The sequence below is a fragment of the Phocoena phocoena genome, chromosome 2, assembly GCF_963924675.1.
Source record: "Phocoena phocoena chromosome 2, mPhoPho1.1, whole genome shotgun sequence".
In the NCBI taxonomy this organism is placed as follows: Eukaryota; Metazoa; Chordata; class Mammalia; order Artiodactyla; family Phocoenidae; genus Phocoena; species Phocoena phocoena.
The window spans coordinates 80,124,985-80,150,190 of NC_089220.1; the positions used below are offsets into that span (position 1 = coordinate 80,124,985).

Consider the following 25,206-nt stretch of genomic DNA (forward strand, 5'->3'; position numbering starts at 1 on the left):
TACAGAAGTATTTGTCTATGACAAATTGGGGGAAAACTGGGCCCTTAACACAGATAGTTTGAGAAACACTATTCTAGAATGTTGTAAAACAATTGATGATATACATAGAAACCACCTGTATACGCCTAAGGCTTCTCACCTGGAAAATGGATTTAAGGATAGCACTTACCTCTTGAAGCTGGATCTGAGAATGAAGGGGAGATAGATGTATGTAAGGTACTTGGCATGGTGCCTGCCCTTGCTAAGTATCCCCACAACATTGGTTCTTAGAGTTATCGAATAAGTAAGACTTGCAGAGGGGCCATTCTGAATTATTTGCACGTGGGACACAGCTTTTGTTTGTAACAGGTCGTTGGTGAATAACTCCTTCAACATGTAACCTCCCTCTGGAATTGGGCTGCTTCGTTCGACAGACTAGGAGTTCATTCACCACTGATTTGCATGAAGCAACCAACATTTGATTTTTGGTCTCAGGACTATTCAGTGTTAACTGCTCCACTATCATGGTGTGGAATGTCTTTCTGTGTGTTTCCTTTGGTTTTCCTCCATTCATGAAGTTGAGTGATTGCTGTGACCCTCAATAACTGAATTATTCTGATCTTTTTCTTTTACTAAGCACCTGTATTATTTGGGGACTAGGGTAAAATGACTTGTCACTCGTAGGTGGAAAGTATGGAGACGTAAACTTGTTTCAAAAGACGCATCACTTTAGGTGGTAGTTCATAGGGCAAAGAAAAACATATGCAGTCTCTTCTGGTGAAAGAGGCCGAACGATCTTTTAAAAGTGTGTTTTGGCTAAATGTCAGAATCGAAGGCCTCTTCAACAGGCATTCGTTGTGGCCAAAGAAAGCTACCTATTTCAAAGCATAAATGATTAGTTGAGGATAATTCAACCAAAGAGGTTTTCCTTTATGAATTACAGTACAATATGATGGAGAAAATGAGGTTTTATAGTTGGACTAGCTTGGGTCCAAACCATGGTTTTGCAATTTAACTGGACCCATCAGGCAAGTCCTTTACTCTCTTTGACCCTCAGTTTCCTAATCTATAAATCAGGGGCTAATGAGACAGTGTTTGAGCATAGTAGGTGCTTAAATAATATTAAGCCCCTTCTTTATTTAGTTAGTAAACTTCAATTGTTTTTCTTTAAAATAATCAATGAGATGATTTTAACAAGATTCCATGAATAGAATCAGATTTTTAAATATAATAAAGATAATATGTCAGTATTTACTTTTAAAAACATGCATTGGATTTGGCACGTTCAACAACAGACTGTTTACAAATGTGACTGACTCTTTCCAAGGTGAAGCATCTTCAACTCCTTTGCACTCTGCCTAGAACTCTCTGCTCTAGCCGGAATAACTTTCCCATGCGCGTGACTTGGCTCGTTCTTATTTTTAGTCCATTGTGTTTAGCACTCTTCTTGAAATGACCTTCTGTTGCCTCCCTGGCAAACCCCAGACTCCTTTAAAATCGTTCATTATTCACGTGGTCCTGAATTGGCAGAAAGATATCTGGTCAAGCTATTCATTCTGGACCATCTTCCAGGGAGCTGCACTAGTCCCCATTTTGACATATTTTCTTGCTAAGATTTCCTACACTTTTTTTGTATTTATAGATTCTTTCTCCCTATCAGAACAATAAAGTTCCACTCCTTGGGTTACACTGAGGACATTCAGGATCAGAGAGGCTGTCACTTGCTCAAGGCTACACAATTTATGGCTGATTTTAAACAGGTAGCCAGTTCTTTGGGTTTTTCCTTTGGTATTGTTTTCATTTCACGACCGTACCTCACTTAGTAGAAAATGGTCGGTATTACCGACAGACCGACTGAGAAACAGTGGGGGAACTCCAGGCACGGAGAGACAGCTCTAGAAGGAGTAAGAGCGGATGAGGGGCACATAGTGGGGTTCAAGAGATGGAGTGAGAGAGGGAGAAAGCATGCCTCAAAGAAATAATTGGCTTACACCAAGCATTTCACATTCAAGGGAAATAAGAAACACCTAAACAGCAATACCACCACCACATTTCTGCTTTGCTTCTATTTTGTGCCTAATAACACAATCGTCACTGCCAATGAAAACAGCAACATCACTGTGCTTTTCCCCTGGCGCTAACTCTAAACAACCTACTGGATTTGGGTCAAAATTGTAAACTGCCGGCATGTTAAAAATAAAAACAGAAAAACAAACCTGGCCTTTTCCTTTAGGGTTGTGAGGGTGAATGCAGGACAAGAGCCAGAGAAAAGAGTTACTATAAAAAATAACCAGTGCAGACATCCTTGAACTGATGTTTTCTATAAAAATCTGTTGGCTGTGAATTGAGAAGAGTGAAGTCGGGAAGGAGAAAGGAATGGGGAATCAAGTGGTGTCTGCTTATCGTCAGCTAGCTTTCATGTAAGAGTCATGGCAGGGTCAGCAACAAACTAGCCAGGTGGCAACTCCAGGCCATGCTGCCATAAATAAATAGTTATGTACTAATGTCACACAACCAGAGCTAGATGCAAAGCATATGGGAAGAAAACATTCTGATGTAAATATTCAAAAGAATCTATGGTTGCTGAATTCAGGATTCATGTTGATACTGGACTTGGAGACGCCTGGGAAAATAAAGTGGTGAAGCTTTTTTAAAACATGGACTAAAAGATTCTTTGAAATATAGATTGTTTCCTTTCAAAAAAAAATTCTTAACCTTTGGCCTAAGAGAGTGTGACTTTTTTGTGTGTAGTAATTAAGCATTACTGAGAGTTGGCAAGAGCACAGACCCTGGAACCAAATTTCAGGAGTTTAAACTTTACTCCTGCTGCTTACTTGTTCTCATGACCGCTGAAGAGTTGCTTAACCTTTTCATGCCTCAGTTTATTCACCCTGCACAAAAAGGAGGACGAGGAGGATGGCAATAGTACCCACCTCTTAGAAAATTATACAGATCAAATAAAAGTCAACGTGTAGGGAGCAAACAACACCTGGTAAATGTCCTGACCTATCACTATCAAGTAGTCTTATACAGGCTCTTTATCTTCCACAGACTATCTGCTGGAAGCTAAGCTAAGGAATCCATTCCTTGTACTATCCTATTTAATCTTACGAATAACCCCATGAATTAAAAATCAATTTTACAGACAAAGGAACTGAGGTTTAGACGGATTAAGAAATTTATCCAAGGAGGCATATCTAAGCTAAACTTCTAACCCAGGCCTTATTCCAGATTTAAAAAAAAAAAAATTAACCATTTACACGTTATTTAAAATCTAAACACTTTTTCTTTCATTTGCTTAAAATGTTAAAATTTGTAAAGAAACATGACACATGGCCTTTTAAGAACCAAATAGATTTTTTAAAAGGATTAAAGGAGGCACTGATGTCCTAATCAATGGCCTTGGGATAGCTGAGATCCATTCACAACACATACACAAAACAGATAAATTCGTTCACTGACTTATTTCTCCAAACATTTATTGAATGCCTACTATTTTTTGAGAGCTGGGGATTCACAGATGAATAAGTAATGATTTCAGTTCTTGAGCACCCATGAGGAGTGAGAGTGATATTGTTGACTGCGCGCTGTTTGATGATGTGGGTTTTGTTTTCTAGCCTGTTTCCCAACAGGGCCAAAACTGTGTTCCTTGCCAGCTGCAGAAATTGTCAGACTTCCCTCAACACAAGCCAAGCTGTACGTCTACAGCGATTCTAGTGGGTTTTGGGTTTTACAGCTCCTCCGCTGACGCTCGCAGGGCGCAGGGAGCCTTGAACCGAGAGAAGGCGTATTTCTTTGTAGGCCAGTCTCCGATTGGAGCTGCAGTAAAACGGGCGCGATTGGAAGCGTATTCAAATCGCGCGCCCTGGCAGTGGTTTTCTCGGGCTCAGGCTTACTGATCACGGTTACCCGTGGGCCCTGCTGCCTTGTCGATGCGCCAGGACTTCCTGGCTTCTGGCAACAGGAAAGGCATGACCGCCAAGAGCATTCCACGTTAATCCCAGGTGGGTCCTGCCCAGGGACCTACCAGTAGGATTTAGGCGGCACCTCTGCCTGTGGCCGTTACTTCCTGGTTGGCTTGCCCTTAAGTAACATGGCGGCAGGTTGCCTTCGGCCGGGCCCTCTGCGGCTGCTCAGAAAGCCAAGGAAGGGCAGTCGGTCTACAGCCCGCCTCCCGCCGCGGAGCTGCAGGCTGAAGCCCAGGCTTGTGCAGCCAGGGGTGCAGGAGGGAGGGTAGGGGCAAGCCCAGAAAGTCGGGAACACAACGCTGTGCCGCATTGTGCCCACCCCTCGTCTCCCGACACGAAGGCTGCTCAAGCCCAGGGTGTTTTTTTCGTTTTCACTGCCACCTCCCAGTCCCTGGCCCAACATGATACTGACTAAAGCCCAATACGACGAGATAGCCCAGTGCCTAGTGTCTGTGCCGCCTACCAGGCAGAGCCTGAGGAAGCTGAAGCAGAGGTTCCCCAGGTAAGTGCCCATCTCCCCCCCTCAAAGAGACCTTTGCTTGCAGTAGCTGTGCCTGGCAGCCCAGCCAGTGCTTAGAAACCACGTGTCACACATGACTGGGGAGGAACATGAGTGTCAGGTGTTAGGAGAGCAGGAATGGTGAAAAAGGTTTCTTCTTTGACCTGCTTTTCTCAGGAGAGTCTTAATGGACGAATCCCTTCAAGTCAACAAATGTTTATTGAAAACTTGGTTTTTGCTAGGTGATGGGTGCATATAAGTAGGTGCTGCATAAATGTCTAGGGGTTGACAGATACTAGGAATGAATGATGGGTAGCAGGGCCCTCTCAGAGTGGAAATATGAATTGTAGATTCAAAAGGTGGAAATGGAGGACCCTTTTCAGTTGGCCTCTGGAAACAAACAAGGGAGTACAGGCCTAAAGGGACCTCTTATAGTTTACTAAGGCTCTCTACTGTAATGAAGTGACCGCAAGTGTTCTCAAGCCAGTCAGAGACTGGTACCCTATGGATTCCACTGTTGGGTCAAGATTGGTCATTTGAACAGCCATACCAGGTGTATTTCATACTTCCCTCCTCCCCAAGCATGTCTTTTTTTTTTTTTTCAGTGATTTTTAGTATTCTCCAACTTTCTAAGAAGGGACTTTAGCAACTATATGCTATAGATTGCCTCATTTTAAAGATGTGCAACCTGAGGCCCTGGCATTACCCAAAGAACCAGTCCAGAACAACCAGGTTATTGTATTTGTGCCATGTTAAAAGTATAGAATGTTCGTTTACCTTTCTTCTATTTCAAAACCAAATCCAAACTTATACCATTTTACTTTGTGGCACTGAGCACCATTAGCTTCCTTGTCTTTGACATCATCATGGAAGTGTTTTCTTGAGGAAAGAGATTATTGGATAATTGGTATTAGTAAAGTACAAATTGAAGGTCTTTTATAATCTCAGTTGTTTTTGAAGGACTCAGTTTTCCTAATCTGTAAAATGAAGGGATCTCTTTTTAATATTATCCAGATTTAATTTAAACCTTTATAGTCTAAGATTTTTTTCAGACTTGCTAACAAGGAACAACATTGACAAATTGGAATTTAATTTTCTGTCATTAACTCTTTGCCAACTCTACCAATGAACAGTGAAGGGTGAAGGCTGGTCAGCTAAGGGGATAGGTAGATTTTTCTGGGCAATTTTAAGATACAGCACACATTTAGCTAATTCTGCTCTTGTTACGTACTTATATTAGTGTTGTATTTTTGCTTCTCTTTCTTTTCCTTTCCCTCTTCTCTTTCTCTCTCCCTCATTTTTTTTTCTTTCATTCTTTTCCATAGCAAATACCTTGTCCTCTACGTTAGAGGTAACCTCCTTTTACTGTTATTAAGGACTTATTAAGTATACGTAAGAAAGACTCCATTCGTTTGGGGCACCATGCTGTCTTGCTTATTCTCGTATGCCCCTTTTTCTCTTATGCATAATATGGCCAAATATTTTTTGCTTCTCCCAAATACCATTCAGGGTATAACTAACTCTTCATTTACCAGAAACTTTATTGAGAGAGGCTGCACTACCAATCTGCAGAAGGAATTAAAGAGCCATTTAGCAGCGTCGGTAGGAATTCCATAAAGAGTGTGATTTGGGAGTTGGCCTCACAGTTTGCATCATAGCACTGTTTTACTTTAGATGTTTCTTGCAAAGGACTTGAACAACCTTTAGATTTGATGGTTCATTTTGCCAGAGAATTGGTGAAGTAAGGACCTCAGAGATAATTTCTGGTGGCTCAAAGAGGTTAAGTGACTTGTCAAAAAGCCTAGAGTTATTGAATGGCTAAACAGTGTTTAGAATACAGGTTTCATGACTTTCAGGTCAGAGTTCTATACTAAGCTGCCTTAATTAGTTTTAATATTAATAATAATAACAAGCAATTATTTTTTTGTGTGATGTTCACCTAAATTGAATTCTAAAAATAATCAAAGTACTGAAATGCTTTTAAAAGTTGCTAAAATTTTTTATTTTCCTGATTTTGAAAGTAGTACATGCTCAGTAAAGAAAATAAAAATTATTCATAATCCTATAGCTCCAAAAATTTCTGTTAACATATTTTAAAAATATTTCTAGTCTTTTTTATTCAGTGAGGTACTTTCTCTGCTAATGTAGTTTATAGGTCTTGCTTTTCTCACTTAATATATAGTGAGCATTACTCATCTTTAAAAATTCCTTATAATTTGTTTCAAATACTAATAATATCACATTCTAGATGTACCATCCATTTCCATATTGCTTGACATCAAGAGTTTTATTTTTCTAATTTTCTATTTCTGTACATATATTATGCCAAGTTTGCTTATTTTCTTACTTTAGAATCTTAGAAATTGGGAATGACCATATCAGCAGGTTTCAAACTTTTTGGTGTCCAGATCTCCTTACACTCTAAAAAAGTATTGAGGACCCCAGAAAACTTTTGTTTATATGGGTTATGTCTGTTGATGTTTATTAAAATATAAATTAAAACAGAAATTTAAAAAATTGCTTATTTATTTTAAAATAACAATAATAAACCTATTAAATTTAACCAATTTTAAAGGTTAATAACCATGATTTCAAAAAGCTAGTGAGAAAAATGGCCTTGTTTTGCACTTTTGCAAATCTCTTTAATATCTGCCTTAATAGAAGGAAGACATATCTGCTTCTGCAATCAACCTGTTGTGATATGCTGTTTTGATTAAAGAACATGAAGAAATTCTGGCCTCAGACAAATATGTAGTTGGAAAAGGGAAGAGTAATTTAATAGGCTTTTCAGATAACTGTGGGTATTTTTGTATATTGGGTGTATTTTTGTATTGCAATGTGGAATGTGAAACCGTATTATAGAACTTTTTGGCCAGTCTTGAACTTTGAGTGGATCTTTTACCCATGCATGATTTTTATCATCATGCATTGTTCATTTGCAAAATGTTGGTTGTGAGTTATGCAAGTCTTCTAAATGTTGTCACCTTTTATTATACAGCATCAAAAAAATCACATTTGTTAGTATCCCCACTGATCTCATCAGAAAAGTCTGTAAGATGTGAAGCTGTCACATTTACGGTGATGGATACAGAGTTTTCCAATATTTGATTTTCCCTTGAAAGCTCAAATTTTTTCGTTGGCAACAAATACTATCAGTTGTTTCCCTTGAAGTGACAGGCTCATGTTGTTTATTTTTGAGAAAATGTCTGCCAGATATCCAAATCTGAATAATCATACTTTGTTCATCATTCATCCAAGTAAAAATGGTGTTTCATGGAAAAGGCATCTAGTTCAGCTCTCAAACAATCATACAAGTGCTTTCCCTTGAGACAGTCATAATACTTCGATATGCAGTAGACGTGCTTTGCATTTACTTAGTTTGTTATACAGAATGTTAGAAGAATGTGTATCGGGTTGAGATTTAATAAAATTAATAAGTGAATCTTAAGATATTCTTACGTGAAACTGGTTTTCTTTCTTCCTGCAAGTGTGTGACTCCTAGGACAGTTGTGCCAGGAAAAGGCAAATCATGTCTTACTGTTTCTATAAAAATAGTTTTGACCTTGTAGACTTCTGAGAGAGTCTCAGGGACTCCAGGGGTCCATTGACCACACTTTAACAACAAGTAGCTATTTCAAACCAAAGGATATTTATGTTTTGAAGGATTTTGAAGTGTATTGACAAATTACTATCAAAAAGATTGTATTAATCCAATTACCAACAGCACGTGGCAGTATTCGTTTTTGCAACTTTTGTCAGTGTTGAAGAGAGTCATCATTTAGTCTTTAATATGATGGATCAAGAATGACATCTCATAATTTACATTTTTTGACTATAATGCATTGCATATTTTCCACATTGTTTATTAACCATTTAATTTTCTTCCTCTTGAATTACTTGCCTGGTGTCCTTTGCCTAATTTTCTATCGGAGTGTTTGCTCTTTCTGTTTATTGATTTGTTATTGTTTATTGATCTGCATATCTTAAGGATGTTGATGCTTTACATGTCATATTTTTGTTGCAGATATTTTCCCAGTTGTTGTGCTTTTAAATATTGTTATTTTTTTATATTCTTAACTTTAAACTTATGCTTTTTTTGTCCTTTCATGTCCTACGATATGAAAAATAAATCTTCCCCCTAAATTTTCTCCTAGGTGCTTGATGGCTTTCTGTCTTATTTTTAATTCCATAATCTTTCTAGCTGCAGTTTATTTTAGTATATGCTCAAAGGTAAATATATAGCTTCATTTTTCCCAAGCTTAACTTTTATTTTACACTGTGGTTTCTACTTGCTAGCCTCATTTCTCCATGGCCTATTTGTTTTCACTGAAATTACAAATTTTTGTTTTTCCAAGTCGCTACATTGAACTTGGGCCATCACCCTAACCACTCTGGGCTCACAATCCTCCCACTTAAAATGAAGGAGTAGAATTTTGTGATGTCTAATATTTTACAACTCCTAAACTCACCCTTATTCTATTCTATTCTCTTTTGCAGTTTTACATTAAATGGGCCCTTTGACCCCCAAAACGTAGGAATACTGTATCTAAGTACTTGCTGAGGATATAGTCATTGATTTGCATCTCCCAACTTATTCCTGGACTTCCTTATTCAGGTAGAAGCCCCCAGCCCATTCAGCTGCTACTTATCAGGCCATATTTTACACTGTATTTTCCTGCCCAAACACTACATATATATCTGATTAGATATCATTCTTTATTTATATATATAAATATTAAAGATGTATAAATATATATATATCTTATTTTGAAATTTTTAACTTACAGAAAAGTTGCAGAAATGTTAACCATATATCCTTCACTCAGGTTCCCCTAATGTTAACATCTTACATAACCAACATACAATTGTCAAAATCAGGAAATTAATTTTAATGCAATATAGCCAAATAATTTACAGACGTGTTTTGAACTTTGCTAGTTTTTTTTGTTTGTTATTGTTCTTTTTTGTTTGTTTGTTTGTTTACTGTCTCTTTTCTATTTCAGGATCACACATTAGATTAGTTGTCATGTCTTCTTTTTGGTCTCCTCCAGGCTATGACTGTTCCTTAATATTTTTTTGTCTTTTAAGAACTTGACATTTTTGAAGGGTACTGGTCAGTTATTTTGTTGAATGTCCCTAAGTTTGTGCTTAATGTTTTCTCATGATCAGAGGAGGGTAAACATTTTTGGCATAAATACCCCAGAAGTGATGTTGTGCCTTTCTCAGGGCATCATATCAAGGGGGATCTGATTTTGTATGTCTTATTACTGCTGAGGTTAACGTTATTCACTTGGTTAAGGGGTGGTGTCTGCCAAGTTTCTCCACTGTAAAGTTCGCTTTCCAATAATTGCCTTGTGGGGATTTCCTTTGAGACTCTGCAAATATCCAGTTTCTCACCTCACACTTTTTCGCTCTGATTTTAGCATCCATCAATGGTTCTTGCATGAAATAGTTACTGTGGCTATTTGCCTATCAGTGATTTTCTTTTTTAGTTTTTAATAAATTTATTTATTTACTTTTTGCTGCATTGGGTCTTTGTTACTGCGTGCGGGCTTTTCTCTAGTTGTGGTGAGCGGGGGCTACTCTTTGTTGTGGTGTGCGGGCTTCTTATTGCAGTGGCTTCTCTTGTTGCGGAGCCTGGGCCCTAGGCATGCGGGCTTCAGTAGTTGTGGCTCACAGGCTTAGTTGCTCTGCAGCATGTGGGATCTTCCCGGACCAGGGCTCGAACCCGTGTCCATTGGCAGGCGGATTCTTAACCACTGCGCCACCAGGGAAACCCTTATCGGTGATTTTCTATTACTCTCACTGGAGTACCCTGTCACCTAGTATCATCCTCTACCACCATTTTATGTGAAACATTCCACCCTACAGTCACCCCATGATTTTCACTGGTCCTTGCAGTTTATTCACCTCTTACAGCATTTGGTCTGTAATAACTCACTGTGTCCTCACTATGTTTGTGGCACTATTTGGATAATTTTTAGAAAACAGAAAGGATAATGTAGTAATTAACTTTGAACAACTTGTAGTCCGAGGAAAGAGTTTAAGACACATCTAATAGCTATAAATTATTAGAATCATAGAATGTTAGAAACCAAAGGATTTGTTGTACAGTTAGTTCACATATGGTTAGTCAAAACGGATTCTTAGAGGAGATATAACTTTGTTGGAAATTCTTTTGTTGGTAAATAACCCTTTGGCACAATTTAATTTTTCCAAGTTCCTTTGCTGTGCATTAGTTTGGTTGCTATTTATGCCTGTATTAATGAGTCATAAGTCAAACTCTTGATAACATAAATCTCTAAGCAAATAAGTGTCTTTACTTTGTTCCTGTATTTTTTTCTCTTAGGAATCCTTGCATAGGTTTTTCTAATGGTGCCTTCCACATTTCTAAGCATTTTTTTTTTATCTTGGTATGCAACATTTACAATATAGGCAACCATTCACTATTATGAGGCTGTTCGTAGAGAAATCTCAAAAGAAGTAGTTGAAAACTCATTTGGCTGGGCTCCCTGTGCTTAAACTGATATACACTCAGCTCGTTTTCTTGAGGTCTTCACCTGACTCTGAGAACTGGAGTTAAGGCTGGCTCTGCTGTGTATTTGCCAGTATTGAACTTAGTAGTTCTTGACAGTGGACCTAGGGATCTAGTCTGGCTAGGAGTGGAGTAGCGAAGGGACCTGCTTGGGACAAGCACAACAATTTTCCTTAGCTTTTGCATTTAAGGTGGCCTAGCTTCATTTGGTACTACCATTGGTTATAGTTGTCCTTTTTTGAACCCCCCCCCCCGCCCCCCTCCAGATCCATTTTAACCTGTCCCCATTTCCCATAGGAAATCTTGTATTTCATTGTTTCTGCTTCCTTAACCATTTGTTCTTGGGAAATGACTTGGCTCTGCTTCTTTTTATCTGAGTCATAGTTGCCTCATCTGTAAAAGGAGGGATGAAGCTCCACAGCCAGTAAGTAGGAGAAACAGGATTCAAACCCAGGCAGAGTCTGACTCCAGATTCTTCCTCTTGCTGTATTGCCCCTTGCTCTTCAGTTCCTTAAGGCTGTTGTGAGGATTAGGTGAAATAAGGCATGTAAAACACTTAGTACAGTGTAGAGGTCCTGGTAAGTATTTAATGGATGGTAAATACGATTACTGTTATTATTAGAATTTAGTAAATGGCCTACAGTAGAAGAAATGTCTGAGTAGTAGTAACCTTTGAAACATAGAAGACACAAATTTGCTTTGATATGGATCAGTTGATTGTATGGCTGTGAATACACAGATTTTGATCATTAGTTGAATATGGCCCAGATATCAGAAACTTGCATTAAATCTTTCATAGCAATATATGATGCTATTTAAAAAAACCCAGACTTTTAAACCTAGAGTCACTGATTTTTTAGAATAATAGTAGCACATTGCCCATATAATTAATACTGTAGGGCGTGGTTTACTAAAATTGGAAGGTTACTTCTGTTGGCCTTGTTCTCTCAATTGAATTGAAGGTTGGTACTCAGTTGCTGGTCAATTTTCTATACTAATGTTATGGTGGACCTGAGTTCCAGAATCATGAGTGAGAATAGCTCATAAAGGGAGAAAAAGTCAGACTATTATTGAACTGGAAATTCTTTTGGTATTTTTGCCAAAGAAATATAATTAATTTATATGCCCTTCAAAAATAATACTCATATACTTAGGAAATACACCTAGGAGTACTTCTGTATTGATCATTAGTGCAAACTGGAAAAGAAATCGGTCTAAAAATTGGCCTAAGAATATGATTATTTCATATATTTCCTTTAGTCATCTTTTTTTTTTTTTTTTTTTTTTTTTTTTGCGTTACGCGGGCCTCTCACTGCTGTGGCCTCTCCCGTTGCGGAGCACAGGCTCCGGACGCGCAGGCTCAGCGGCCATGGCTCACGGCCCAGCCGCTCCGCGGCATGTGGGATCCTCCCGGACCGGGGCACGAACCCGTGTCCCCTGCATCGGCAGGCGGACTCCCAACCACTGCGCCACCAGGGAAGCCCTCCTTTAGTCATCTTTTAAAATATGCTTTTTTACTCTGTGAGATTTCAGGTTTTTATTTTGTTGCTGCATTGTAGCCTAGCTTTAAAGACTCTCCTGGAAGGTTATTTTGTTAAGTATATGGCATCTTCACTTTCTGAAAGAAGCGCTTAGCTTTTATCAGATGTTTGTGCCCCTTGGCATTTGCATAGTTGTAAAAGTGAGATGAGCTTGAATTCCTGCAAAGGAAGAAAACCTCAGATAGTGTTATCCTGAGAAGAACCTAAACGCTGACAATATTTCTTATTAGTTTGAGGGGGAGACTTTTATGTTATTAGATTATTGACTTCATTTTTAAGTCTATATTCAGGCATTAAACTTTAGTCAACTAAGTAATAACCCATCCCAGAATGTTTGCTGGTATAATAAAGAGGAATTATATATTTCCCTAGGAGAAAAATGTTCAATAGATGTATAGGGTGATAATATTTTATAATTTGACTTTTAACAAATGTTGACTGAACTTACCATTATGTTTTTATTACACATTTTGTGCAATTTTGCCATATAGGTTCAGTTTTCCTTAAAAAAAGCAATCAAGCAATATAAAAGTCCTTTTTCAGAGTAGGTATGAAAAGTGACCTTAAAAGTCATATACTGGAGTGAAAATCATACAGAAGATGGGTAAAGAATAAGTTTTCCTTCCTTTTATTTTCAGTTGTCTTTTTCTTGGTGGGAAGTGTCTTCAGGTGTTTGTTTTAGACATTCTGCTTTCAAATTGCTTCTGTGGTAAGCTGGTATATGATGAACTCCGGAAATGTGCTTGGTTACAACTTCTTACTGAGTGACAAGTCTCCATTTCTTAGGGGAGCAAACAGACAGCTGGATCCAGGATGATTCAGTCCATAGGTTTGAAACCAGCATGGAGCAGTCTGTGCATGATGGATTAATAATGGTACATGGCTGGTCATGAATCCAGCCCTTTCCTGGGCCACTTTGGGGAACTAACACCTGCCTCTACTTTTCTTTCTTCTCTCCGTCCCAACCCTTCAGGAGGCATCTTGATAATGTATGTAAGAGTTAGTAATTCTTCCTTATAAACCAAAGCTTCCTTCTTGCCAAAGAACAGTGATACAGTTGACAATGTCAGCTTTTTCAAGTGCCTCCTCTTGACTGAGAGGTGATCTTTTCTGTTCCTTCAAGACAGCAAATAAGTTTTTTTGTTTTCATTTTTTAGCCTAGTGTGGTGTTCCAACTGTGACCTGATAAAACCTACAGTCTCATTGAGGAAACCGAGAGCTCTGCAATTTTCCATCCAAAGTAAAATGTTAAAATATCTCAGGGCTTATTTCTTTTCTGTGTTTTAAATATTGAGATTCAGCTGCTAAAAATGTTTGAAACCTGTTAAACTTAGAGAAATAACTTTAACACTATGGGGATAAATGCTTTGAAACAAAGCAATGCAAGTAGAGGAAAAAGTAAGGTGGATTCATGTCTCTTGATACTGTTGTTCAGTAAAATACGTAAGCCCTGGGTCTTTTCCTTGACTGAATGCTGACTCACGTGAATTGGAGCAATTCTGTGTGAAGCTCAGGCTTTTTCTGAGGTGTCCTGGGAGCAGTAGTCATATACAAGACTGAGACTTAAAATAGATGGTGCATTTTCACCCTCTCTAACATAACTCACATATTTATTTTTAATCTTTTGGTTATTGTTAGACCTGTCCTTTGCTTTAGGCCCTAGAAAGGATGAGATATAAACTCTGATCTTGTATTTATCCTGTTTTAGGAGATAGGAGGCATAGCAGACCCTTGATGTTTACAAGGGTTATCGCTTATGGCTGTTGAAAATCCTCAAATATGCAGCTAGCACTATATAGGATGGCAAAGGTCTACAAAGTTTGATGCACTTTTTATTTAACCAAAGTTAAACTCATTTCTCAGCTAATTGACTTGCTGCTCCCCACATCAGCCTAGGGGTATGGAAGATTCAGATTTACCCTCAGCAAGTTTATGAATTAGCATTTGTCATGGATATTTGTGATCACTCTTAAATAGTCAGAACTGGGTATGTTTCATCCAAGAATGCTGTGGGTACCCAACTTCAACTTTAGGATGAGTAGAAATGCAGGGTGAAACTACCTCGTAGTTTGTCACTAATGCCTATGCCACACCTTAGCCCCCTAAGATTCCATAACTTGTGAGATGGTGTCTAAGACCTGTGGGGGAATAAGGCTCTTTGTAGGTGGCCTCCTTTGTAGATGGGATGTGGGAAAGCAAAGCATCATTTAAATGCATCTTACTACAATCACACATGAAATTAGACTGGCAATTCGTTTTTTTCGATTTTTTGTTTCTGTCTACAACTCTTCCAAGCTGATATCATCTTTTGCTTAAGGTATATTACACTGCTATTTGTTTTTGCTGATAATACTGGTAGGGAAAGCTAATAGAACTTGAAATTAACTCGCGCTTCAAGCCCCATTTAGCTAAAATAGTAAATGGACTGGGGATATAAGAGACTCTTGGTTGTATAGCATTAAAAACCGCACAGACCCCTACAGCCTAGATGTAACAGATAGCTCACAAACATCATTTGTTAACTGACAAAGTTAACATTATCTAAATTCTTATTTCCTGAGGCCAGCTAAAATATATGTTAAGGTAAAAATACATTTAACCTCCAGTTCATAACATTTAAAATTTTTATTTGCACTTTGGTGGGCATGTTTGGAGCTGTTCATATGCTGATCACGAAAGCTTCTCCAGAGGGACCTGCATACCTCTCTCATGATTTCAAATTCAATGATTTGGAGAGTGTTGGACTAAGATAGCAACTAGAGATCATCTGGTCAAATGGTTAGTGTTAGAGGGGCATAAACTGAGGGAGGATTTGACCAAAGTTACACATTTGAAGGCAAAACTCTCCCTTCAAGCTCTTTAATTAGAGATCACCAAATGCCCTAGGAGTCTAGGGGCCAGGTTGGTATCAGCAAGGAGTGAAGGAATGGAGCTGGCCTGGTTGGGATCATGGCAAAGTGAAAGGACAGTTGTGTGCATGGGCAGGGCAGCTGCAACCTTACACCAGCCATCTGTTGCCGTGCTGGAATGTGGGCCCAGGGCTGCCAGGTCTTCTATTCTCTAGAAAGCAGCTCTAGATCTGATTTTTTCAGAAAAAAAATATCCTGAATTTTAACTGTTGTCAATTTGTTTGAATTTTGAAAAACAGTGTGTGGGCCAACATTTTCCTGGCCAAACAGAACAAGTCTGTGGGCTGAATTTGGCCTACAGCCCATGGGAGCTGGAGCTGGCTCTTTCCAGCTTGTGAGAGCTGATCGGAAGCATCTTTTCTCCACTCTACACACTGTGACCTCACATCAGTAGCTTAAAATCAGCCACAGTGGGAGTGTTTACACCACAGAAATTGGCCCATGCTATAAACCTCGGCTCCCCTGTCCCTCCCCACTGCCACCAAAGGCATTTCTTAAGCCCCTGAGCCATTGTATACCATCAGCATAGCTTTTTTCCTAGAAAGGGCTCATAACACATGTATCTGTACCTCATTTATTCTTAGAAATTAAAATATTTTTGTGAGTTGGGCTTTCTTCCCCCCCACCCCTGGCTTTTTTTTTTTTGGTCAAAGAGAAGATACATATCTTTTCCCCCACTATGGTTATTGTGGGAACTAGAATTCCATTCAGTACCTAGCATGTTGTCGGTGTTATGAAACATATCATAATGGACATTTGATTGAACTGACCTGAGGAAAATGCTGCTTAGTTACAAAACAAAAGCTATATACATGTCTCATTTAGGAAAATTAATCCCTTGCAGAGTAGATTCATTGGCTAAATTTAGTGATTATTCACACTTTAGGAATTTAGTAATGCTCCAGTGGTATACCTGAGGGTTTATCATGTCAGAAATTATTTTAAGAGAAACTTCAAGCTTAGTTGTTACATCTTCCCTTGGCAGTTACTCCAATATAAAAAAGAAAATAAAGTACCTCTGCAATTGTAATGAAAAAAGATTGGGAGATAGCCAATTGATTACCATGTGATTTAGTACAATTTTGTAAAGACTTAATTGTCACATGTTCAGATGTGAGTATTTCTTTTCTACGTCCAAAGTATCAGTAATAAAATAATATGGCAACATACAGCTAAAACAGAAGTGGACAATAAAATTAACAATATTAGCCAAGCATATGTGAATTTTAGAATGTCAAGTGGAATTCTCTGTGGGGATGGGCCCACACTGGTGGGCTGGCCAAGTGGTATTGAGTTTGGCAGAGTTGCCATGGCTTGTGATTGACCTTGGGTGGTTTATTTAGCTCTCTCTGCTTATGGTTAATTATTGTATAAATCGATAGGAAGCAAAACCCTATTACTGTGAACTCCAGGAGGTCATTCAGTTTTTTGTTGTAGAGGTAGTTTTTTATATTGGTTTAAAGAACTTGGTTCTGGAAATAGACATATGAATTCCGGCTTCATGACTTACTTGCCAGGTGACCTCTTGGTGCCTTAGTGTCCTTTGTTTATAAAATGGGATTGTTATGAACTTGACATAAGATAGTACATAGAAAATGATTAGCGTAGTTCCTGATACTGTGTCAAATTAATTTTGCTGCTGCTGTTATTGTTACCGTTGTTGATTTGAGGATGCTTGTTGCGATGGTATCTATGCTTATAATAGACTCAGTGTTAGAACTGAAAAGATTTTACCTAAACGAGCCTCTTTATTTTCTAGCTTTCCAAAGTGTTTTTCTTTAACCCCCTGGGTAATAGGAAACCTGCTTTTAGCAAATTATGGTGAAAATATAGTCTTTAGATGATACTGGCAACCATGATGTGCTTTTATGTTGATGACAAATGGGCATATCAAGGTTTAGATTGATTCCCCCCACTCCCCACCCCAGGATAGAAAATGGTTATGTAACATGATCGCTGCCTAAGACAGAATTAGTGGGAATGTTAAAACCTGAGAATTCTAAAGTATGTTCTTGTCTAATTACTTTTCTCAAATGCAACTCCCCCGCCCGCGCATATTCTGGAAGCTCTTTTATATTCTTGCCTCACCTTGATAACAAGGTGGTTATGAATTTATGAAAGATATTTGGGTGAATACCAGTTTTGGAGTGAGGGTTCTGCACCAGGAAGTAGTTTGAGTCCAGTAGTTATATAAGTTCAAGTCAGTCTTCCAGGGCATGGAGAGTTTGTTGGATACCACAGATCATCACACGAGTGTGAACATTGATTTTAGTGTTTAATATAAAGATTAATAAATTTGGGGACTTCCCTGGTGGTCCAGTGGTTAAGAATCCACCTGCCAATGCAGGGGCCACGGGTTTGATCCCTGGTCCGGGAACATCCCACATGCCGAGGAGCAACTAAGCCCCTGTGCCACAACTACTGAAGCCCACGCTCCTAGAGCCCGTGCTTTGCAACAAGAGAAGCCACCGCAAGGAGAAGCTTGCGCACTGCAATGAAGAGTAGCCACTGCTTGCCCCAACTAGAGAAAGCCCGCACGCAGCTATGAAGACCCAGTGAAGCCAAAAATAAAAATAAATAAATAAATAAATAAAATTTTTAAAAAGTTAATTTAAAGAACTAGTGTTTTTAAACAATCTTAAAATCTATTCATGGTGCTAATACTGATTATGAAAAAGACCTTATGGTAAACACAAAGAAATTGCAGAATCTTTTAAAAAGAAAATAGATTTATTGTTCCTTAGGGCTTAGCTTATTTTTAATTACAGTGTATTCTAGAATGCTGCCTGCAAAGAATTTGCTTAATTTATCTTATTTGTGCAGTTCTGCTGATCATATAGTTGCAATAATAATGAGTTGGACAATACAGTAATTTTTGCCCTTCCTTTTCTATTTTATTATAGAGCATATCTTCCTCTGAGTTCTAGGCCAGAGAGGCTTTCAGCTTTAGACCTACTTCACTTAAGCGGCTTAGGCCAGATTGGAATAAAAGTACTAAAACTGGTTAGAGATCTTCATGCTTTAAAAAAATTATACTTAAAAACTTTGAGCAGCACTCTGAAAAATAGTTGCCTGTAGCCAAAGATTATGGAAGTAAAAGTCATAACTGTACTATAGATTGTATTTTGAGGACAGTTATTTGCCGTATAACTCTTGTGAACTGTAAAAACAAGATTCAGTTCGTTTTCATGTTAAAGGCGTGTAAGGAGACTAGGTTTGGTACATTTTCATGAAAAGTATTTTATTCATGTGATAGCTTTTTGAACAATTGTATTCTGCGCTGTATTACAGTGAAACAATAAATGGCTGAATATACTGTCTGCTGAATATGACTTTACCATGAAAAATTTGATGCATGGAGACAGAAAGGTTGGAATATATCAACCTTTTCTGACAAGGGACTTTGAATTTTGACCTACTACAGGTGACCTTTGTGCACAATAAAAGTGAGCTTAATCTTGAGGTCAAGGTTGAGGTGAACGGCAGGGCAACGTGGCAGAACTTATGCTGATTGTGGGTACTTCAGAGCCTATGTAGCTACTGGCTAAATGGGAGTCTGGCAGTTTCTTGCTTTTAATTTTTAGCATTTCCAGGAGCTTATTTATAGCAAGTTGTTTAGCTTTTTAATGCCGTTTCATTTCCTCAAAGCTCAGCTATCTGTTTAGCTGTGGTAAGTTTGTCTGTTTTTATAAAGTTTACTGTTTCTGAGTGAAAGGCATGAGTGTGCTATTATTTTCCGTTCTGTAGATAAGCCTTAGCTAAAAATAAAAATGTTCTTATGGCTTATAGAAAAGACAACTGACATATATAACCTTGGAACTGAAAATACATCTTCTTTTAAGAGGGTTTATTTCTTTGACAAGTTGAACTTTTGTCATCTAACTTTGGAACTGTCAGAAGAATTTTTAAGTACTTTGTACCTTTATCTAGATTATAATTAAGAGAACTCTCATGAATTATTGTCTTAAAAGGTTTAGATGATTTAGAGACAGGTTATTCCCTTGAAAGTTTCTTTGAAATGCATCTGCTAATGCATTTACATTATAATATGATATAAACTATTTTTAAGGTTTTGCCTGCTGTGCATAGAAGGAAAAAATGTTTTAAAACATAAATTTTACTAGTGAGTAGCTCAACGGTTATGTCCTAGATGAAACTGCACCTTAGCAAGCATCAGGAAAAAACCTGCCAGCGTTATATTGTCTGAATACTTCACGATTTTTCTGCCCAAATAATTGGTTGAAACAACAAACAGTTGGGGGAGAGTGTCAGAGACTCTAATGCAAAGAACTTCTACTCTTTTAATCGAGCCTGCAAAATATATTCCCCAGGACTGATCAGCTCTGGAGCACTGAGGTTTGGTGATTGGAATGGCAGGAAACCATGCTTTCAGGACATAACGAATTGATGAGGCCATCTATCATTTGTTAGCATACGCTGAAACGTGGGCTATGTGTGCAGAGGCCTGTGATTTAGTAAATACTTGGGAGATGAATAGAGCTTACACACGAGGGAAGATATTGCTGTCCTTCAGCAGCCTGAGACCCAGGCGCCTGCTGAGAAGGCCATCTGATGGCACATCATCAGTAACTGGCCTGTCACAGTCAGCAGTGCCCACGGACCATCGCCAGTATATTAAATGCATTTTTAATATCTGCTTCAGTAGATTTAATGAAGAAAATTTAGTTTCCATATTCCAAGCACTGCTTCTTCAAGTGTTCTAAGGCATGGACTCTTGTCTACACAAGAAAGGGGGAAGACCATACTGGCAGTTAGGAGAGTTGATTGAAAAGGACACTCAAACAAAATAGTGTGCAAATGAAAAATGCTTTTAGCAGTGTTGGCATCTCGTTGATGTTAAAAAAGCTCTTTTTTTTAAAAGAGGTTTTACATAAGTTCCTTGGGCCCTAATTCCTTCCTTCCCTCCCAAGTCCTTTCACTAGGAGGGTTGAACCTGCTGCTAAGATATGTAAGCCTACTGATCTGAAAAGAATATTAAGGGAATATTACAGCTTGACATATTTTGAAGAGAGACTCAATTTTAAATGAGTTTGTGTTTTGAGATACTGTTTGATTCTTAGGATTTTTGCATGAAGATATAAAGTAGGATTTTTCTTAGCTAGTTGGCTTCCACATTTTTGTTGAACTTGTTAATCAAGTTAGTATATTTTTGTCTGGGATCGTGCTCAAAATGAATGTGAAAAAAATTGGTTGGCAACTTGATTAAAAAGTGCTCTTATACTTCCTTAGACTATAAGGCTTCTTTAAAAATTGTGATTTAAAAATGTTCAGTTTTTCTGTCCTGGCAAAGTGCATAGATTTCTTCTTTTTAATGAGTTTCAGTGTTGACATTATTTACTACAAAACAGCAAGACAACCAATTAGATATTGTTGCAAGCATGCACTTTAAAGGTTTCCCCTCTTGTTTCAAAAAAAAAAAAAAAAAAAAATCCAGAATATGCTCTCATGTTCACAGAAGAAGCAGCTACAGAATGGGACCTATAAATCTGATTCCTTCATGTGTCAAATAGTAATGTATTAAATGCTTATTATTATAAAAATTTAAGACATGTCTTAAACACACTTACATTTTTATAACACGTGGCAATATTCAATAATACATTTCCTTGTTAGCATCTGTTTGCTGTCGTTGTTGGCAAGACCTATGATTTATTGCTTAACTTAATGACCAAGACCATTTTGGACCTGATATATGCCCCTAAGCTTATTACATCACTAAATAAAATAAAATGTATGCACTTGTGACAGTTATTTTTATAATTGTTTATCCCTTTAAGTGCCCTATTCAGCGATTCACTGAAAGGTTCATAATGGTTGGCTTGTAACCAGAAAATAATCTCAGAAAGGTAAAATGTATTTCTTGTTTAGAAATAAAATGCCAGACTGATGGTGATGATAGGGGTCCCAGCAAGCGTCTGCAACAAACTCATTCTTTTCTTCAATGCTCTCAATTAACTGTTGTTGAATGTTTTTGAGGCGCAACCCCCCAGAAACCCCAGCGTTTAAGGCTGTCTGTTAATACTGGTGCTCATCTTTCCATGACCCCTTCAATATGGGTAAAGTGATTTTGTTGTGACATGAAGCTGCAAGGGTTAAATTGTTCTTTACAAGGATTTTTCAGGTGCCATTATCTTTATGTATTAAACTGTGCAAGATTATTTTCCTATTTTTAGTTCTTTTCTTTGGGGAGATTGGAACTTTACTGTTTTTGTATTGAACTCTATTTGACTTCATAGTCTTTATCGTTCCTTTCTGAGGGTGCAGTATGATAGACACTTCAGTAACCTGTTATTCATCTAAAGTCACTCTGCTGCCTAACTTGCAGTACAATATAATATGGCTTCATGATTTTCTTGCTCCACCTGAAGTATCTCATTGACTGTCAGCTTTCCTGTCATACGATGGTGAAGCAAAGTTTTTGAGAAGCTTAAGCCTTGCTTCTGTACTGCAGTGTCTGCACCTTGAAACATACGGAGTCTCTTTGGGTACGTGAGAGTGATACCTGTGGGAAGGTTATTATTTTGTAGGTATCTTGGGACAACTATCACTCATAAATGGAAACGAAATTTAGTTCCTAAGAAAGATCTTTTCCTTGTCTTATCTTCATCTCACTTTTTTTGCATCATTTTAAACAAAATAGTTCATTGGAAATTGAAAGTTGTTTTTTTTTCCCCCTTAGTATTCTTTCCCAAGGCAGTTGATCTGATAAAGTTTTTAATGGTTTTCTCAAAAATGATGAGGCCAACAAACTTTCTTGTTTTTCTTGAAAAGTTATATTGACCTTTTCGACTTTGGGCTCTCATCTCCCACTTCTGATCTTTTATCACCCCTTTCATCTCATCTTCCTTGTCTGGGAGATCTGCCTCCAGATAAAACATTTGAAAGGAAAATTGATGAAAAGGAGTTTTAAGTGCCATCGTCTAATTCTCTCTTTCTCTATCCCTCCCCGCCCCGCTTCTTTTTGGTCACTTGAATATTGGTTAAGATTTTTCTTTGACCACTGTAGTTACTTTTACTTGTTTTCCTTTGACCATTGGAAAGTATACATTCCTGTCTTTCACTTTCTATTTCACTGATAGTGAATCCCTTAAGGATAGGAGCCCTGTGTTTTGCTATGATTTTATCTTGCAACTCCTCCCATTGGTGCCTAGCATGGTATCGTGGTCCTTAATGCACTTAGTGAATTCTTGTGAACTTTCTAGTGCAGGCCAGTGCTTATTTTTATGATCCCTTTGAGAAGAAAAGTTAGAAGCGTGTTTCTTCTTTTGTGGCCAGTATTGTTCTATGTAGCACCATACAAAGAACTTGCTCTTCTTTCTACAATTGTTTCTTAAGCCCCCCACTTTCCCGGTCAGGGTGTTTAAGTCCTATTTAAAAATATTAAAATATTCAGTAGGCAGCTAAATGTTTAGCCTGGTGTACTACTTAACACTAAATGAAAGTAAAATACATCAGACATGAAGCCATTTGTTATATTTTAGTAGATGAAGCAATGGCTATGTAAACCTTAACCTTGTAATTTTGTGAGTTCCACTTGATCATGTAGCTGTAAGGGTAATCAAAATAAATCACGGGAGATGAATAAATGCTTTCTAGTGCTTTCTCTGTGCTTTCAGAAGTGATGCTTGATCCATGAAATTTTAGTAAGTGTACTAAATAAAACAATATGATGTGCACTGTGTCACGTCTGATAAATTATTTGGTATAGGACATCTATACAATATATATTAAGCTGCTACATGAACAGTTCAATGACTATAAATTATGTTCATCTGACTTGCCATTTTTACATTTTGTTAAAACTTGCACTACTTGTATTGTGTATATATATATATATATATGAATGTATATATATTTTGTTGGGGGGCAGGGATAAGAAGAAGGCATAAGAAAGGCACAGGTCATCTCTGCGATGTTCTGACAGTGATCTGGGGCTCCTCAGCTGTGGAGTGTACATAACACAGATGTTGGGGAGTCATCTGTCAGCCATGCCTCTCCTATGGAGTTAAAGTTCTAGAGGGAAAAGAATTTGACACAGTGCTGTCACTGTTACATTTTCACAATAGAGGAGCATGCAAATATTGAACCTCCTGCTTAGCAGTAGTGCCCTGTCTAATGTCTGTGCTGGTTAGAATAAAAAATCATGGGTGCATCTTGGGCTCAGAGATCTGACAAAGGTCATGCTATGGTGGGCATTTGAATTGGAAATTGTCTGGACTTAGATTTTATAAAGCTCCCACTGTTGTGTGTGGGGAGAATTTCAGCAGGGTTTTGTCCCTGGAGAGGCCTCTTAGGCCCTTTTCTGTCCTATGAATGAATTTCGATGTGAGGGTTACTCCTGCCGTAAAACTGTTAAGTTCATTTTGCATACATCCCCAGAGAGAAAAACTGGCAGATGCTTTTGTCTTGGAAGTGTTTAAAAGAAAACTGCAGAGCAGGAACAAGAGAGAAAAGGGGCCCTGTGTGGAGTCCCAGAACATTTTGGAAATGGCCAATATGCAGTTTTCATCAGTATGAAGGCGGGGTGCAATATGGTGCCTGTAGCTCACGAGGGAATATGAATGTTGATTAAGCATACTCCCAGGCTTTGAAATTCTGAAAGCAGTGTCAGAATAATGGATGTTGAGCAAATGTCAAGCATTTGTTAATTTCTCTGTTATTTGGAGTTTATCTACCATGATCAATCAAATAAACTAGTGCTTCTCTCTTGTGGCATGTGTCATTGATATGGTGATTAGGTGGCCAGAGAGACCTTCTGCTTTTTTTCCAGGTAGCAGATTATAAATGAGTAGACAGAGCTTTTCAGTTGAAGATTTGTTTATGGCTTGGTTTAGTAGAAATTTGGAGTATTGTGAATAATACGATTGCTGTAGGTATCTTGGGACAATTCATTTCGTGGAGAGAAATTGTCATTTTATTTTTATGTTGTTTGTAGAGGGAAATAGAGTTAATGCTGTGGAGTAGGCGAGGCGTATGTAGAAATGTAGGTTGAGTAGTGCTGTGATGGCTATGAATGTTGGTATAACAAGAATGTCGTTTTTTGTTAGTTCTTGAATAATTATTCATTTGGGTATGAAGCCTGTAAGTGGGGTGAGTCCTCCCATGGAGAGTAAGGTGAGTATGGTGAGGGTTGTGATAACGGGCATCATATTTCATGTTTGGGATAGTGATAGTGTAGTGGTGGTTGAGTTTTGGATGAATAACGTGAATGTGGTGGGAGTTATTGTGATATAGATTAGTAAATGTAGTAAAGTCAGGGTTGAGTTATATAGTAGGATTGTTGTTATTCATCCTAGGTGGGCGATTGGTGAGTAGGCTATAATCTTTCGGAGTTGTGTTTGGTTTAGTCCGCCTCAGCCCCCGATATTAACTGTGCCAAAGGTATTAACTGTGGTGCCATTTATACCAAAAGAACCATTACTGGTGTTATGATTTCCATCTAAATATTGTTTCCACTAGTTTCTAAAGCTTTGATATAAACCTGGGTGAAATTCAATCCTGCAAGAATTCTGACCTATTAACACTTATAGATAGAGTTTTTGATCTATTTTTATTTTTTGCTTTTTTTTTCAATTTCAGTTGTTAATTCTCAGTTACTGACTTTTATTCTTGAGAGACAGCCAGATATGCTTCATGTGGTTCAAAGTACTTTCTTTCTATTATTTTTAGGAAGCAATGCTACAGTGTTTTGATGCCCCAAACATAAATGGTCAGAAGGTCCTTCTCAGCATTTACTCAACTGCAAACTATTGTG

General features: G+C 38.0%; 1 protein-coding gene across 3 annotated transcripts in view; it reads left to right on the top strand.

Moving 5' to 3' along the window:
• The first annotated feature begins 4,114 nt into the window (after window positions 1-4,114).
• CDIN1 (CDAN1 interacting nuclease 1) overlaps window positions 4,115-25,206 on the top strand; it is a 220,117-nt gene continuing 199,025 nt past the window's right edge. For 2 of the 3 annotated variants that reach the window (XM_065871752.1, XM_065871754.1), the window contains exon 1: window positions 4,349-4,449. In XM_065871752.1, coding sequence (XP_065727824.1) covers window positions 4,349-4,449 — 101 coding nt within the window. Of the gene's footprint in view, window positions 4,450-25,206 lie in introns of all 3 variants that reach the window. The other variant, XM_065871753.1, reaches the window with a different exon arrangement.